Source organism: Opisthocomus hoazin, chromosome 2 (genome assembly GCF_030867145.1).
Source record: "Opisthocomus hoazin isolate bOpiHoa1 chromosome 2, bOpiHoa1.hap1, whole genome shotgun sequence".
Classification (NCBI taxonomy): Eukaryota; Metazoa; Chordata; class Aves; order Opisthocomiformes; family Opisthocomidae; genus Opisthocomus; species Opisthocomus hoazin.
The window spans coordinates 91,935,015-91,953,423 of NC_134415.1; the positions used below are offsets into that span (position 1 = coordinate 91,935,015).

At 47.3% G+C, this 18,409-nt stretch overlaps 1 protein-coding gene across 2 annotated transcripts in view; it reads left to right on the forward strand.

The window, feature by feature from the left end:
• Positions 1-15,449: 15,449 nt before the first annotated feature.
• Positions 15,450-18,409, forward strand: part of SNAP91 (synaptosome associated protein 91) — a 73,288-nt gene continuing 70,328 nt past the window's right edge. Inside the window, exons 1-2 of one of the 2 annotated variants that reach the window (XM_075414436.1) lie at positions 15,450-15,550; positions 16,357-16,515. In XM_075414436.1, coding sequence (XP_075270551.1) covers positions 16,386-16,515 — 130 coding nt within the window. In that variant the 5' untranslated portion in view covers positions 15,450-15,550; positions 16,357-16,385. Of the gene's footprint in view, positions 15,551-15,740; positions 15,844-16,356; positions 16,516-18,409 lie in introns of those variants that run through there. The other variant, XM_075414437.1, reaches the window with a different exon arrangement.

Here is an 18,409-nt window from a genome sequence, read left to right on the forward strand (position 1 = left end):
CAGCATTGTCTCATATCATTCAAACAGGCTCAATGCTGTGGTAACCTCTAACAGTTTGAATTAACCCTACAAACTGCTCTGGCATTTTAAATAAAGCCTTACCACATAATTTAGGCCTAGCTTCATCAATACAGCTGAGCTATGGTCTATTTGATGCATTGCATTGACCACTAAAATTCTCTTTGGTGCCTGATATAGATTAGAAAAAATATGATGAAAGGCTGCAGCGTCCCCATTACTGTCATTCATGGTTGAGATCAACCATGTTTCCTACCAAAGAGACAGAGTACCATTCATATACTGTTTTTATGCCATTAGAAGTACTTGTGGGATGGTCCTCATAGGTTTCCAGATCCTTTATGGGGCAGGAGTGGCATGAAAGGGCAGCAGCAGACTGGAAATCCAGCCCCAATATTCCGCTTAGTTCTTTGTTTGCCAATGTAGATCGTCAATAGCTACTTTTAATCTTAAAAAATGAGTGTTTTAAATTAATAATGACATTGACAAGATGCAGTCTAAATGAGTTATACCACTTCATTACATCTATTCCAAAGTCATTATCGGAGATCAGAATGACTATCAAGCATTTTGGATATCAAAGTTTCATGATGGATTCGGTGAACTCTCTAATGCCAGCCTTGTGATAGAAAGACCAGTTCATCCCTATTGAAAAATTAATTTCTTTAACGATGATACTACTATTAATGCACATAAAATGCATACATTCCAGGTTTAAAGGAATGGTATGCACCTTCTGTCTTTTTCATGAGTAGTTATCAAATAGCTTTATAATCCTGGTGAAATTCAGTGTAAGTAAAAAGCAGTGTCTAACCCTGCATGTTATACAGAAAAGGCTGTTAATTCCTGTGAATGCTTGCTAAACAGACATAAATGCATATCATTAATTATTGAAAAGACATATAAATATAAATATAAATATAAATATAAATATAAATATAAATATGTTAGTATTATGCAGTGGGTTAGTCTCCCTCTGCAGCAGTCCCACTCAAACTCACCAAGATGAAACACCCACAAATACTGAGTGTTCTGCCCTGATCTGCCAAGTCTGACACTGTAAATGAAAAAAGATGCAAAAGGATGATCTTCTGTATTCTGTTAACTACAGCCATAAGACTCATTAACTGCCATTTACACAGCTGAAGGCCACTCGTATTCATCCATGTACTTATTAATACTGTTTGTACACCAAAATAGAAATGGAGTACAACACGGCATATGTATTTTCTATATGACATCCTTGCTGGGTCTTTTTTAATGATTTTTTTCACCAAACTGCATTTTCCTGCCCATTTTTAAACTTACTGCCTAGAGACTTACTAGCAGAATTGTTCCACATTGAACAAAGATAGCCCTTTATTGGTTTTGCTCCTTAGGTCTCTGGCGCCGCAAACAGCTTATTATAGAAGGTCTCTGGCAGTGCCAGCAATGTGGTAAGCACTTCCTTGACATAGCAAGAAGGCAGTTCCTGAGGCTAATAATACTTACCTTTCACACAGTGAAGCTGGGAGGTAAGATTAGCATTTGTGAAGTACTTGGAGTTCTTTGAATGGAGGACGCCGTAGAAATGAAGGCTAAAGCAAAGCACATTGTGAAGCAAAAATGGCAATAATCAATGCTGTTCAATAATGGCCATAATTTTTCTATTAGCAACACATAGAAATGCAATTCATCCTAGAGCTGGATCAGTTATTATTTTAGACTGAAGTCTTCCATATAGGCACTTAATTATATACCCAGGGATATGAATAAGTAGTCTAGGAAACATGGTCAGATAGGCAGTCCCTGTCCACATCTTGGTCTTGATCCACGTTTGCTTCTAGAGGCTGCTCCGCTCTTTTGAGCATAAGAATTTGTAATCATCTTTAGCCTCCTGCTCTTGCAGGCTCTCCTATGCTTTCTTCTTCTGGCCTCACTCTGGGAGAATCTGATTATCAAGCCACTTCCCCTGTCACAGTTCGTCCTAGAGATCATTTTTGCTCTTCTGCCCACTGGAAGCAGCGTTTCTTGGTGAAATCATGCATGCTACGTATGTAAGTGTGCATGCATAACAGCATCACATTTTCTTGTCCTAGCCTCGAATTCCCTAGTTCAACCCAAATTTAGCACAATATTACCTCCCACCTATATAATTTCTAATGTCTGGCAGGGTCAATAACTTGCTCCTGTCAATCTTTGGATCTTAAAAAGCAGCACCTCTTTCCAGAGGTGCAAGATACTCCTAGTACCACCACTTCCAAAGCGAGCGCTGGCGCTCAGCACTTCTAGAACACAGGCTGTCTCTTCAGGTAGGCAAGCAAAGACTGAAAAATCTCAGTAATATTGGGCTCGTTCTTCTCATAGGCTGAACCTAACATGGCATCAGGAGATGTTTGGCTTTTTTACTGAACACAAAGTAATTAACAGGTAAGTGTTTTATTCTTAGAGTGAATATTCTACAGCAGCAGGATAAATGCAGTTTGGCTTAGTTAAAGATGATGTCTGAACACCTCTTTTCATATTTTGTATATTTTCATATAATTTGAGCAGTCAACATTGTTACCCAACTGGACAAAACTCAAGGAGAAATTAACTTTGATGCATTTTCTTTAAGTAATATTTTAGTTTACTAACTGAAGTCAGGTCCCACACCTGCTGTGGAAATTATGCTTTCTTGTGTTAGTCTAATGAGCCTACAAGGAAACAAACAAGGAAACAAGGGACAGGTAAGGAAGGAGACTTCAGTACAGGCAGTAGGTTGCAGTGAGTGCCCAGACCCTTCTCCTGGAGAAAAGGTAAGTACCTGCACAGGTTTTGCATAGGTTGAGGATCTGTTATGTCAGATGGCTGAGTTGCAGGAAACAGGTAAGAGGCTGCGTGGTATTAGGGGAGCCAAGATGGAGATAGATAAGTGGTTTCAGAACTGTGGTCCTGTAGCAGACACCTCTGAGAAGGAGGCACCTCGGACCCTGGTGACCCACAAAGGCAGGACTCCACTCCAGCCTCCACCCTCCAGCATCACAACCAAAACCCAATATGAAGCTTTAACAGCTATAAACACCCACGAGCACAGTCTGCAAGGAGAAACTGTGCCAGCAGCACATAGTGGACACCGTAAAAAAAACACCAAGTGCTTGTGGTGGGTGTCTGAGGTGCCCATCTGCCGACCTGACAGGGAAGCACATGAGTTGTGCTGCCTTCGAGGAACTAAGGTCTGAGATGTTACCAAGAGGGTGCCACAACTCATCAAGAGCACTGACTGCTGTCCACTGTTACTCTCTCATGTGGGCACGAATGACACTGCAAGCTGGAACCTGGGCAGAATCAAGGAAGACTGCAAAGCCCTGGGAGTGCAAGCGATAAGTATTGGTGCCCAAGTTATCTTTTCCTCCATTTTACCAGCTGGAGGAAAGGGAGCATCCAGAAATAGACGTATAATGCACATCAACTCCTGGCTTCATGGCTGGTGCCATTGTGAAGGTTTTATGACAACAGGATATTCTTTGACTATAACTTGTTAGAGAGGGATGGGAGCCACCTGTCTAGAAGAGGCAAGGGAATCTTTGGCAGCATGCTGGCCAGCTTCGTGCCGTGGACTTCAAACTGAAGGACTCAGGGGGCAAGCTCCAAAGTCACAATGCTCAAGCCATCGCATCCAGCTGGGGAGTAAGTCTGGACAATCAGAGCAGTGACAAACGTTCCTTAGCTGCCTCCCAAGCTGAGATCCAGAAGACCAACAACCTTAAGGGTGTGTATGGCTATGGCGGATCCTCTTGCATCCCTCCAGGGAAACCTGCACACTCAATTACCTCTCTGAAATGCCTCTACACCAATGCATGCAGCATGGGGAATAGACAAGAAGAGCTAGAGGTCTGTGTGCGGTAGCAGGGCCATGATCTCACTGCAGTTATGGAGACATGGTAGGACAGCTCGCATGACTGGAATGCTGTTGTAGATGGCTACGTACTTTTTAGGAAAGACAGTCCTGCAAGGCAAGGTGGTGGAGTTGTTCTTTATGTGAGGGAGCAACTGGAATGTATTGAGCTCAGCCTGGGAGTGGATGAAGAATGAGTCGAGAGCTCATGGGTAAGAATTAAGGGACAGGCTCATATGGGTCACACTGTTGTGGGTGTTTACTAACAGGCCACCTGAACAGGCAGGGGAAGCCAGTGAGGCCTTGTACAAACAGCTGGAAGTAGTCTCAAGATCACAGGCCCTAGTTCTCTTCAGGGACTTCAACCACCCTGATATCTGCTGCAAAGACAACATGCCCAGGCACACACAGTCCAGGAGGTTCCTGCAGAGCATTGATGATAACTTTTTGACACAGGTGGTGGAGGAGCCAACAAGGGGAGGTGTACTGCTGGACCTTGTACTGACAAACAAAAAAGGAATGGTTGAGGATGGGAAGGTTGAGAGCAGCCTTGACTGTAGTGACCATGAGATGGTGGAGGTCAAGATCCTGCATGGAGGAAGCAGGGCAATAAGTAGGATCACAACCTTGGACTTCAGGAGATCTAACTTTGGCCTCTTCAAGGAGCTACTGGGAGGAATCCCACGGGTTAGGGGTCTAGAAGGTAGGGGGGGTTTAAGAGAGTTCACTATTTAAGCATCAGTTTCTCTGTGCTCAGGATTGGTGCATCCCCATGCATGAGTAAGAAATCAAGCAAAGGAGGCAGGAGACCTGTGTGGATGAGCAAGGAGCTTCTAGCAAAACTCAAATGAAACAAGAAGATCTATGAAAAGTGCAAAGAGGGACAGGCCACTTAGGAGGAACATAGGAACGTTGTCAGAGCATTCAGGGATGCAACGAGGAAGGCTAAGGCCCACCTGGAATTAAATATGGCAAGGGATGTAAAAGACAACAGGAAGGGCTTCTTCAAGTGCAGCAGCAGCAAACAGAAGACTAGGGAAATGTGGGGCCGCTGCTCAATGAGGTGGCTGCCCTGGTGATAGAGGATACAGGGAAGGTGGATTTACTGAATGCCTTCTTTGCCTCAGTCTTTACTGCTAAGGCTGGCATTCAGGTATCCCAGTCGCTGGAGGTAAGAGAGAAAGCCTGGGGAAAGGAAGACTTTCCCTTGGTCATGGAGGATCGGGTAAGAGATCATTTAAGAAAACTAGACACCCACAAATCCATGACCCCTGATGGGATGCACCCACGAGTGCTGAGGAAGCTGGCAGATGTCATTGCTGAGCCACTCTTCATCATCTTTGAAAGGTCCTGGAGGACAGGAGAGGTGCCTGAGGACTGGAGGAAAGCTAATAACACTCCAATCTTCAAAAAGGGCAAGAAGGAAGACCCAGGCTGGTCAGCCTCATCTCCACCCCTGGAAAGGTGATGGAGCAGCTCATTCTGGATGTCATCTCTAAGCAAGCAGAGGAAAAGAAGGTTATATCAGGAGTAGTCAACATGGATTCACCAAGGGGAAATTATGCTTGACCAGTCTGATAGCCTTCGATGATGGCATGACTGGCTGAACAGATAAGGGGAGAGCAGTGGATGTTGTCTACCTCAATTTCAGCAAAGCTTTTGACGCTGTCTCCCATAACATCCTTATAGGGCAGCTCAGGAAGTGTGGGCTGGATGAGTGGCCAGTGAGGTGGATTGAGAACTGGCTGAATGGCAGAACTCAGAGGGTTGTCATCAGCAGCACAGAGTCTAGTTGGAAGCCTGTAGCTAGTGGTGTCCCCCAGGAGTCAGTACTGGGCCCTGTCTTGTTCCACTTCTTCATCAATGACCTGGATGAAGAGTTAGAGTGTATCCTCAGCAATTTACTGATGATACAAAACTGGGAGGAGTGGCTGATACACCGGAAGGCTGTGGTGCCATTCAGCGTGACCTGGACAGGCTGGAGAGTTGGACAGAGAAGAACCTGATGAAGTGCAACAAGGGCAAGTGCAGGATCCTGCACGTGGGGAGGAACAATCCCATGCACCAGTACAGGCTTGGGGCGGACCTGCTGGAAAGCGGCTCTGCGGAGAAGGACCTGGGAGTGCTGGTGAGCGACAAGCTAACCATGAGCCAGCAGTGTGCCCTGGTTGCCAAGAAGGCCAACGGTATCCTGGGGTGCATTAAGAAAAATGTGGCCAGTATGTCAAGGGAGGTTCTCCTTCCCCTCTACACTGCGCTAGTGAGGCTGCATCTGGAGTTCTCTGTCCATTTCTGGGCTCCTCAGTTCAAGAAAGAAGAGGAACTACTGGAGAGAGTCCAGTGGAGGGCCAGAAAGATGACTAAGGGACTGGAGCATCTCTCTTATGAGGAAAGGCTGAGGGAGCTGGGCTTGTTTAGCCTGAAGAAGAGAAGGCTGCGAGGGGACCTAATAAATGCTTATAAATATCTTAAGTGTCAAGAGGATGGGGACCAGACTCTTTTTAGTGGTGCCCAGCGACAGGACAAGGGGCAATGGGCACAAACTGAAGCATAGGAAGTTCCATCTGAACATGAGGAAGAACTTTTTCACTTTGAGGATGACAGAGCACTGAAACAGGCTGCCCAGAGAGGTTGTGGATTCTCCTTCTCTGGAGACATTAAAAACCTGCCTGGGAGGTCCTGTGCAGCCTGCTCTAGGTGACACTGCTTCAGCAGGGGGGTTGGACCAGATGATCCACAGAGGTCCCTTCCAACCCCTACCATTCTGTGATTCTGTAATTCTGCGATTTGTACCAAAGTCTTAAGAATAAAATTAACTCATCTGTCTACCCAGTGCCAAATCCATGCCTCTGTTTTTAATAGTCCTGACTTTCAAGAAGTTGAGGACTGCTTTTCTGGATTTCTCTTCCTGTAAAAGCAGCTTTGGTAAAGTGAGAAAATCATCCCACAACCAGAATAGTCAAGAAAAGAATTGGGGAACGTCTCATAGGCAAGCAAACATGGCCTCATTACATGCACTGGATAGAACTGCTGAAGGGAGAGCAGCAGTGAGCATCAGGGTTGCACTGGGTGATGCCTCTACCAAATACCCACCTGCATGGGATGTGTGCAAACATAGGAGTGGCCAGTTTTCCTCCTGTGCTGGAATATACATTTTTTTCCAAGTAAGTGATCATTATCAGACTGCACAGTAAGCTAAGTAATGGGCAGGGGAACTTACATTTGTCACTGTACATTACAGTTTTCTGTGTCAGGACTGGAGACTGAGTACAGTCCTGCCCCATGTGAAAGAGAGTGGAAAATCTCTCTTTTGGCTTGGAGGCAGCTTGAACCAACCATCCTGTGCAAAAGGATTCTGCCCTCTACACAAATAGTAGCAACATCTTCATCTGGGCACAAAAACGTGCCAGAAATAAAATCCTACCTCTTACAGATGCTCCTGACAAAGAAAATTACTTGTCCTCTTCTGTTTCCTCTTTTATCAAATGATTTAGCTAATTTGGAGAAGTAGAAAAATTCTTTCCCTTTATGGAAAGCAGCCTACAACCATGGTCCCCATATGTCTGTCATCAGGGGATACATAGACCTCTCTATCAACAGGACAGAAAGAGCCTCCTAACAGTCTAGTCCACTTTATCAAAATTCTTTAAAGAGGGCATGAAAATCAGAATTTAAGCAGTCTTGTAGTGCCAGTGTCATCCATGCCATACATAGAAATTAAAATCACACCCGGTCCTGTTGGTGATATCCGATTACAAAATCAGAAGTCTGACCAGGTCTTTCCACACAGCGTCACTCTGGAAGTTCAGATATGTTATTTGCCTGCTATGACACCTAATCCTTTTTCAGAGTAAAAGCTTTCCAGCAAGTAAAGAGCAGTGAAGAGCATAACTTGTAGAGTTATGCTCTTCACTGTATTAAAGTGTTGGTAATGATCCCAGTTTACCAATCAGAATCACAGAATCACAGAATCACAGAATAGTAGGGGTTGGAAGGGACCTCTGTGGGTCATCTAGTTCAACCCTCCTGCCGAAGCAGGATCACCTACAGCAAGCTGCACAGGACCTTGTCCAGGCGGGTCTTGAATATCTCCAGAGAAGGAGACTCCACAACCTCCCTGGGCAGCCTGTTCCAGGGCTCCGTCACCCTCAGAGGGAAGAAGGTCTTCCTCATGTTCAGACGGAACTTCCTGTGCCTCAGTTTGTGCCCACTGCCCCTTGTCCTGTCACTGGGCACCACTGAAAAGAGCTTGGCCCCATCCTCCTGACACCCACCCTTCAGATATTTGTAAGCATTTATTAGGTCCCCTCGCAGCCTTCTCTTCTTCAGGCTGAACAAGCCCAGCTCCCTCAGCCTCTCCTCGTAGGGGAGATGTTCCAGTCCCCTCATCATCCTCGTAGCCCTCCGCTGGACTCTCTCCAGTAGCACTTCATCTTTCTTGAACTGGGGAGCCCAGAACTGGACACAGTACTCCAGATGAGGCCTCACCAGGGCAGTGTAGAGGGGAAGGAGAACCTCCCTCGTCCTGCTGGCCACACTCTTCTTGATGCACCCCAGGATCCCATTGGCTTTCTTGGCAGCCAGGGCACACTGCTGGCTCATGGTTAACCTGTCGTCCACCAGGACGCCCAGGTCCCTCTCCGCAGAGCTGCTCTCCAGCAGGTCCACCCCAAGCCTGTACTGATGCATGGGGTTGTTCCTCCCCAGGTGCAGGACCCTGCATTTGGCTTTGCATTTGGCAATCCAAAATCAGGAGGGCTTAGTCGTTTATACGGTTGTGACACAATCAACATTGTGCTAGACCAATTAAATGTATAGGGCATGAAGTCAAGAAGGTGGGTTGACTGACTACATCCCACCACCAAAATGGCCCTTAGGTTGCCACCGGAGGCCAGTACAATCCAAAGTGTCCTCCTGTGGATGGGCAGATTTGGTTAAAGAGCAACTTCAAGCTTGGAAGAGCAGGGAGTGGGAACCTACCAAGCTATACCAGTCATGCTACTACTTCAGACGCACAGCTGAAGAATTTGGTCTTACATTAGCAGACTGAGCTTTATGCTCAGAGGCCTTAGCAAAATTGTAATTTGTACTGAAAATACCAGAACTAGTAAAAGATTAGGGATGAAGTATTGCTAAACAACTAGAAAAAAGTCACTATGATACACGTATCTGCATATGTTCTAGCGTACATTCATGTGTCGAATTGTCTAAGCCAGCTTCTTTTCAAGAGAACAGAGGTCGTGTTGGGTAATAAGGTACTACAATTCATAATCTCCCTCTCCTATGAAAGAAGTGCATATCTTTTTTTGCTTAGAACTTATTCTACCATCTGGGTTGAAAATTTTACTTTTATTTGACATGTAACTGACATCTATTGAACCTCCGCTGAATAAATCTGTCACTGAAATTACAACTTCGGAAATTTCTTAGCAGAATTTGATGATACTTTGCTGTCACGCCACTGTACAGCTGTGTATTTCTGAGCCTAGAGCAGCAGTAGATGGGGCACACGGTACGTGGTCAAAAGCTCCGTCCTGATGTTTGGGTGGTACCACACTTCCACTGACAGGGAGGGAAACACATTGTGCTGAACCCCAGCAACATACTCCTTGTAGTTCAGCTTTTTTCTACAATGCATCAAGTTCTTACTGGCTTAAAACCTCCTTCCAGGATGCAGAAAAGCTCAAAATAAACAGTTCACATCACCTGGCAGAGCTCCTCAACAGGAGGTGGGTCGTCCTTCCTGGCCTTGACTGAAGGCCCACTGTCTTAATAGCTTTCGCCTAACATTCTCTGTCCCTCAGCTCCTGCAGATACTGGACAACATGTAAAATAAAAACATGCTGTAAATGCACATAATGTACTGAAAAGTACTCAGCACGTTGAAGTTACTGTTTAATGGCAGTCCCCCTTCTAACAGAAATGGACAATTTGCCACCTAGATTGGCCACCAAGAGCCAGGCAAGTAGGTGAGAGACCAGGCTTAGGCTTCAGGACGACAGCTATGCTGTACTGATTTGGCACAGCAAAGAAATGAAATTGCCTTCTTTTGACCGGCTTGTCTTTTTGCAGGAGCATAGAGGAGCTTTCTCCTTTGCAGATCATGGCGAACTGCTTCTCAGCCGTAGTTTCATCCACTTGTGCTGCTTCCCCTCAGTGTAAGCTACAGCAGCGTAAGGCTTGCACTGGCCGAGCAGACAGAAGCTGGACAAGTGACAGTCAGTGAAGCATCCCTGGCCATGGTGGCCACAGCCAGAATACAACTGCAGTTCTATTCAAATACAACAATTGTAAAATTATTGCAATTATTAATACAGCAGCAATTCACCACTGATAGCAAAATGCTGGCACTTTGTCAGTGCCAATAACAAAATAACGCACCTTTACCAAAAACAGTTGGTTTTGCTTGAACAGAAAAGTTTAGTGACCGCAAAGCCAAGGCAGGTTAAAAGTCTGTTGCCTGTTCCATGGATCACGATTTCTTGTTAAACGTGGCACATGGAGAAAAGAAATTTGGGCTTTATTTCAGGCAGTGTCCTTCCCTCTTTGCGGAGATGATGCGGCTGCGATCAGTGCCTTCAGAGTTACTTTGTGTTCAAAGACAGGACCATCAGTTAGTCAATGAGTAATAAATTTTAAAAGTCAATTAGTAGTAAACTATCTGTTTCTGTATACTCCTGCAAATCTGTTTCATGCTAATGTCTGTGAAGTCTAGGATGACTTCACTTAAATTGTTTGACAGATGTTCCTCTTCCCTCTGTCAGCAGCCTCAATGGAATATTAAACGTGTATCTAAGCTGACCTGCGGCCTTTCTTAAATTAATTCTCACATCTGTCTAATATCAATTCTAAAACTGCTATTTCTACATTCAACATATTAGAATACACATTACCTATGGAAGCAGCAAGCTTGGTAGCTTTTGGTATGCAGACTTGTTTAAATAAATCCATAGAATAAGATTAGCACTCAGTAAAAGAGAAAGGAAAAAAAAAATAATTAAGCCTAGCTTGAGTCTGTTGTTTAGTAGCGCAACATACTTCATAACTCCAGACTTTTGCACTGGAGGCACTACCAAGATTATAAAATTAATGGCCAAAATCGATACCAAATAGTGAGGAGTTTCATGGGTACTGAGTTTGATGATTACAGGACTTTTGTGCCACTTCCGACATGTGTGCCCATCTGTCTTGTTTCTAACCGCAGTGTTACTGCCAGACCCAATCCAAAAGCTACTCTAGGAGCAAAAGTTATCCTTGTGATGTGGATGACCAGGTCCACTTATGCATCAGACAGCAGAGGTCTCTAAGATTATACAGGTTCTGAGGTTGTCCACGTGAGAACCAGCATGCTGGATAAGGGGAGGGAACCACAGCTGGTTGCTCTGCACAGAGCAGCACAACACGTGCCAGTTACCACCTGTGCCTGCAATATGCCCATCACTTCATACTCTGCAGAACGTGACTTTGGTTTGACATGGGATAGGGACCAGTAGAAGAGCCTGTTAGCTCTTCTTTGTATCATTTTCTCCCTCATATCTCTCCCTTATCTAAATTATCTTTTTAATTATTTTTAATTTCTTCATAAGCACAAAAAAGGCCTTTGATATGGGATGTAGAGTGCATACTCACTCATCATAGTCTGTACCCCTACCACTGTGTATTGTTATTCTCTTAGATTCCCACACAGGAAAAGTATTCAAGTGATCCCCCACAATCTAATGAATAGTCTACTTGGGATGTATGAGCATGCCCAGGCTATGTCCTTCTTGGGCCACCATTCTCACTGGAAAATTGACAGCCTGCTTTAATTTCTCATTGATGCTTTTTATCACAGTAACCAAAGGAACTACTGGAACAGCTGCCATTAAGGAGGGCGAGTACAGGGGCTGAACGAATTGCTGTGGACATAAGCTGTGCGAGACTAAGTGATGAGGTTATATTTAACAGAAGAAGCCCAGAAACTCCTTGGTGTGTCATGCTTCAGGTATCTACTGGTGTTCTACAACTTATGCTGCACATGCTGTAGAGGGAGAATACTTCTACCTACCTGGCTCCCTCAACCTGGTACAAAGTCAGGAGGATGCTCCTGCTTCGAAAAGCCCTTTTCTCGCTGTTCCCAGAGCTGAACAGATCTGTTCAGGACTGCTGCTATCACTATGGTTACAGCCAGCCTCTCCAGGAGCTCTGTTTGTACCACTGGCCCTAAGAGTGAGAGGGAGAAGCAAAGCAGCAGCGCTGGGCTTGGCTCGGGCACAGGCAGGATGGGGTCTAAACCTCCGCCTGGGCTGTGAGGCAGGAGACAAGGCCAACGAAGCTGGCTGAAGAACTGAAAGACCTGAGAAGAAAAACTGGGAAATCAACAAAAAAAGCAGAAATATGGTGAGAAAACCCTAACATAAAGCACAGGAAATAGAGTCCTACGTGCTTTACATCACCCGAGACGCGAGCATCTCTGGTGCAGCATTCAGGTGAGAGGTGCGATGCTAGACATGCCTCCTTCCCTCCCCGTGGGCGCCTGAGTGTGAGACTAACACAGACCGACTCTTTTTTCTCATTGCAAACTTAGTCAAGAATTATCTTTGAGCATTTGTCTCAAGATGGCTGTTCAGCTTGTCGTTAATATAGCTTCTCTCCTTCAGGGTCTTCGTTATGAAGTCGAAAGCACAGTTACAAGCCGTGAAGAAAAAAAAAAATCACAATTCTGGGTTATTCTTAACAGCAAGAACCCTTTCCAGCTGCTTACATGGCCCTCGCCTAGACCTCCCGGCGCGTCCCACCAGCCAAGCTGTGAACCGGAGTTTCACAGAGCCAGCACACCAGGCGACTTCTCAGGACTGAGTCTAAACCGACCTTGACAAATGGTAACCCCAAGTGCCCAGCAATTTCAGCCTGGGCAGCTCCCTCTGTGGTCTCTCCTTATTTAAGATGGTTCCTATGTTCCTGTGTGGCTTTTATTACAAACCTGAACTCCTGTTCTCTGGGGTTGGGTTTTTTTTCTTGGGTGGTGATGGTTGTTTTTAAATCCAAAAGCAATACAGCTTCAGTAGATCACACTCTCTTATTCTGAATTTTACGAGTGCTGATGTCTTCTTCTTCTCCCACCCTCTTAAAGCATCTTAGGTTTTCAGAAAGGTCATCATGCGTCAAAAATTCAGACGATGGACTTGTCAAGAATGAGATTTGTCTGAAATACCTCTTCAGTCTCTCAGGGTCAAGGGATCCTTGTTTTGCTAAACAAAATCTTTGTATGCAGCAGTCAATGGAAGTCCATCCACTGACTTTCAGAAGAAATAGAGGAGCCCCATGTAGAGCAATACAGATCAAACACGATACAGATGTAAATAAAACAAATTTTCATAGTGGCTTTTATTTGTGACACTGGCTATTTGTCACAGAATACGCAAGTAACGGCAGATAAATTAACATCTTAAAAATGCTTCTGTAATTGCAACCTTGCAATTTGTTCCTCTGCACACTCCAGCTCACGACCCGGCGCCCTGCTGGCTTGTACCCAAAATACTGGAGGATCTCTTTATTCTTAGTGCTTAAATTCAGTTTGCAATATGTAAATTTTAAGGCAAGAGTACAAACTGTCTGACTTATGTTTTGCTTAAATATCGTGAGAATATGAAGATATAAAATGAGCTGAGTGTTAACAATCAGTTTGTGGTGACACAGCCAAGAACCTCAGTGACAGGAGCTGCTGATAACAGTACGGACTAGTTCAGAAAGTAACCAGACTTTCACACTGTGGATGTACACGAGACAGTAATAAAGAGATTGCATCACTAATTAAATACTTTGCCTAGCGGAAAGTTGAAAATTAACTTGCTTGTGGCAAGTAAAGCTGTTCTAAATTTCTGCTGGGTGGAATCAGCAAACTCCAGAACAGCTTGTGTATTTTTTTTTCTTCAGTAATATACCAGTCTGTCTTTTTCAATGTGAAGCAGTTCTAAACTCCTCTCAGTATTACCAACAGGAGTTCAGAGTCACTCTTAATGCCAGTAATGGAACATGAAGTACCTGTAGATCCCAAGTGTTTCTTCCCTCTGAAATCAACTGCCGCGATGGCCTCAACAACTGACCGTGAGGTCCGAGAGAAAAAACTGTTTGCGTGCCTCTGCTGAGACATGCTTCTAGCTCCCCCTGACCACCCCATTAACGATGAATTTCTAGGAATGGAAGTTAACATTTCTCTGGTAAATGAAACATGATTTCTAAACGCTGCTAAAATTTGTCTGTGCTTGAACAGTAGACCGCAATAGTGCTGAAGAACACAGCGTTATACTGTCTCTCTGTGCAGCTCCAGCATTTACTCATTTGCCACTCGTTAGTGGGAAGAGCTGAGAAGCATGGACACTGCAGCTATCCATGTTCTCGCTGCTGGAACATCAGAGCCTCACCTACGGGAACATTCAAAGTTTGCGGACCCCTAATGCTTGTTGCTAGCAGTTATTAACACGCGCTTTACCTCTTATTTCATAAGTAAATCCCTCTGCATAGTCAACCACTGCATGTGAGAAAACGTTTGAATCATGAAATCCAGACGTCTCTATCTGCTCTGCAGAAACGCAGGAGATTTAACCAATATCACAGAATCACAGAATGGTAGGGGTTGGAAGGGACCTCTGTGGGTCATCTAGTCCAACGCTCCTGCCGAAGCAGGGTCACCTACAGCGGGCTGCACAGGACTGAACCCATGTCTGCAACGGACACGGGCACCATTTGAGCGATTATTTTTGAAGAGATTTTCCATAGAAACAGTAGCTTGAAATGTGAACACTGTTCCAACGCGATTCCCAAGCTTTCAGGCTGCCTGGGACTTTAACACATCTTGGTTGTCAGGTTAAAAAAAAAAAAAAGAAGTAGTAAAAAAGCTGCTGTTTCATACCCTGACAGACCGCAGTCCCTCACTGGTGTTCTGCTCCCAGCGTAAGAAATGAAAGCGGTGGCGTACGCCTTTGTGTGCAGCACAGCCCAGTTATCACTTCTCGTGCACAAACCCTCCGTGCGGACTGCACACGCTGTTTACCGCAGCTAATTAATAGCACGCGCCGAGATTGCCTTCTGAAATTTGTTCTAACGGCAGCTAATCGCGACCAGTGCCATTCCGCTCGGACCCCACCCGCTGAAATCCCTCGGTTCCACAGCGGAGCTCGGCCGGTTCGCGGCGACCCGCGCAGGCCGCGTCCCGCGGCACCCCGCAGCCCGCTCCCTCGGGCCGCCATCGCACCCGGCACCGCAGCGCCGTGACCGAGGCCCGCGGGGTGTCTCAGGCGCCAGCGAGAAAACCCCTCTGGGGACGCGTTTCGGGCGCCTTTGATAACCGTAACCGCATCACGGAGAGACCAGTGCAGTGCGGGGATCCCTCCGTGCGCTGTTTCAAGCGTTAAGGGCAGGACCACACCGCGGGCAGGGGAAGCATCGCCGGCTGCGGCTCCGCGCCCCGCGGATCCCCGCACCGGGCTCCCCCCGACCCGCCGGGAAGAGGCAGCGGGGGGGGGGGCGGGTGGCTAGGCCGCGCCTCGCCCCACACCCAGCGGGCGGGCCGCCGCCTCGCCTTCCAGAGGCTCTGCCCCGCGGTACCGGGTGGCCCGGCCGAGCCGAGCCGGGTCAGCTGACTGCGCCGGCGGTAGCGGCATCGCCGGTCCGCCCGGTCCCGCCCTCTGCACCGGGGTAGGGGCGGGCGCTGCTGCGGCAGTAGCGCGGGGATTAGGCTGCGGGAGGATTAAGCCGCCGGCTGGAAATAGCAGCGGCGGCTCCCGGGCGTGGACGCCCAGCGCATCCCCGGCGGCGGGAGGGGGCAGCCCGCCCCGCACCTGGGGATACCGGGGCCGGGGGGGGGGGGGGGGTGCTGCGCCGCGGGGCGCCGAGCCGGCGGGCCGGGCCGGGGAGCGGTGGCGGCGGAAGGCGGCGGTGCCCTCCCCGGAGCGGCGGCAGGAGGACGGGAGGGAAGGACGCGCTGACAGGTCGGCCGCCGGTGCTCGCTTCGCCCTCCGCTGCCCGGGGCTGCCGCATCCATCCCGTTCCTGGGCGGGGGGGGGGCATAACATGGCGCAGCGGTGCCATAATCTCCCGCCGGGGGGGCGGCGGGGCCGGGGGGCGGGCGGGGCCGGGCAGGTGTGCGCGGGGGTCCTTCCTCCCCCCTCCCGCGGGCTCGTACGTTATTTGTGCGCTACCGACGTTATTTCCCCCTTCATCCTCTCCCTGCAGCGTCTAAAATTCCCTTTTTGTTTATTTATTTTTTTTAATTTGCCCCACGCGGCGAGGCAAAGGCTTACACAACGGGGGGGGGGGGGGGGGGGGGGGGTGCGCCTCGGGAAGGGCCGGGCCGCCCGAGGGACCGCTGTCCGTGTGGCTGTGTGCGTGTCCGTGTGTCCGCGCCTGTCCGTGTCCCTGCCCTCTGTGTGCGTGTGTCCCCCCTCCCCCGCCGATAAAGCCGGGACCCCCCCGTTCCCCTCCCGTGTTTTCCGCCCCTGCAGAGCCGGCGGCAGCAGGCGGGGCCGCGAAGATGTCGGGCCAGACGCTGACGGATCGCATCGCGGCCGCCCAGTACAGCGTTACCGGGTCGGCCGTGGCCAGGGCCGTCTGCAAAGCCACCACGCACGAAGTGATGGGGCCCAAGAAAAAGCACCTGGACTGTGAGCATCCCTGTTTTCCTATCCCCAGCGCGGGCCCGGGGCTGAGGGCCCTGAATTTGCCGTGTGCCGTTATTCTGGTGTGCCTGTGTGCCGGCGGGCTGCCGCACCCGCCGTAATCCAGCTCGCAGACCGCAGAGGTTGTGAGAAATCTCCGGGAGGGGATGAGTTATTATTGCATTTCTTCTCTTATTGCATAATGCTGCTCTTTCGGCCATTTTTCTTCCTTTTTTTTTTTTTCCTCCCCGTTTTCCTCATGACCTCTCTTGCCTGTTACCCAGGAAGGCAGCACGAAGCGTCCCTTGCGGGGCAGGGATCGGGAAGAGGGGAGGGAATTGGGCACGGGACAAGATGGACAGGCGCTTGTCGCTGCCTGCTTTGGTCAGGATTAAGCTAGGCAGAGACATAAAAGCTACGCCAGGAGCCGGCCGAGCACCGGCGGGAGAGTGGCCGTCTCCACAGCGGACTTCTGCAGAGGTTTAGATGATGGTGTGCTTAAATGGTGAGGTGCTTGGACAGCGCTACGCTGTAGACTGGGGCTGCCTTTGGAGCGTTCAGGGGCTGTTGCTGAGGTCCCAAATACCTGACGGCGACTTCATGAGCTGTCCAATAGTTTGCATCATGTTTTATTGAAGATGGCTGGTGGCTTTGTCTCGTAGATTTACGATCTGTTCTGGACTGCCGTTAGCTAGTTAATGCGTGAAACAAGGTTAATGTCAAAATGCTGCTTAAAAAACAATGAGCTAGTGATGTTTTGTCTTGACAATTCTGTTTCTTTCAACCCACTCAACTGTCAGTCCCTGCTTGGAGACACCAAGGAGCAGAATGGTGAAAGAATTTAATGCGTGATGTTAACTGGCTTTGTTTACCAGTAGTAACTCTCTCCAGCGTTGAACTCAGTAGATCAACAACAGGCTTTAATGTCTAAAATTAAGTGGTTTTCCCTTTTTTTTTTCCTTCTGAACGCGGTAAGAAATACTGTCAAGTAAAGATCAGCAGGTATTACAGCAAACAGTCTCTTGGCTACTGGCCATTACTAAGTAATGCTAGCGCGGGTGCATGTAAGTACAGTTCTGATGATGCTGTATTTCTTAGAAAGAGGTAGTATTACTTCTGGAAAATAATTCCAAATTTCAGTTCTGAAAACTTCATGGCTAACCCTTAAAGTGGCAAACAACATGCCGGTCTTCCAGTACATCTAAATACTCTTGTGTATGTGTCCAAGAGATGCTGATGTAAGCAGCATTGATTGAAGACTGACTTGAGTCTAAACCGTTGTCTAAATAGATCAATGGTCTTGATATCATGTATTCTCTCTTGTTTTCTTCTACATTTTAAAAAATCATCTTGGTTATTGATGCCTCCTATGTTGCTGTTTGGTAGCTGTTGACACTTCTTAATCTGTAGGTTGTGGCTGGACTGTCCTACTGTATCTGTGAATAGAAGCTTTGGCTTAAAAAAAATCATAGCTCGTGTTTAAAAGCATGCTGTGTCTCATATGTATATATACACATATAAGAATATATGCGTATGTGCATAAATAAAGTACTCTCTGGAATAGGCAGGATTAAAGTGAGGTAGAAATTATGTACCAGTGCTGCATTAAGGTCTGGAAAGAGACTGTGTTTGGATATTGGTGCTCATATTACTACTTCAGAAAATGAGCGTAGGGGGGACTGAGGCCAGTAGCATTCTGTGCAATTTCATACCCACCTGCATGTAAGACACACAAGAGGAAGAGAAATGGTAGTTTTCTAGAAAGATACGTCCCTGTTTATTTTTCCTTCTATTTTCCAAGCTGTACACAATAGTTGAGAGTTTAACTGTCAGGTATCATTAAAGACAGAATCTTGTTGGTGAGAGATATGCACATTCAAAATTGTGGACTATAAATGAA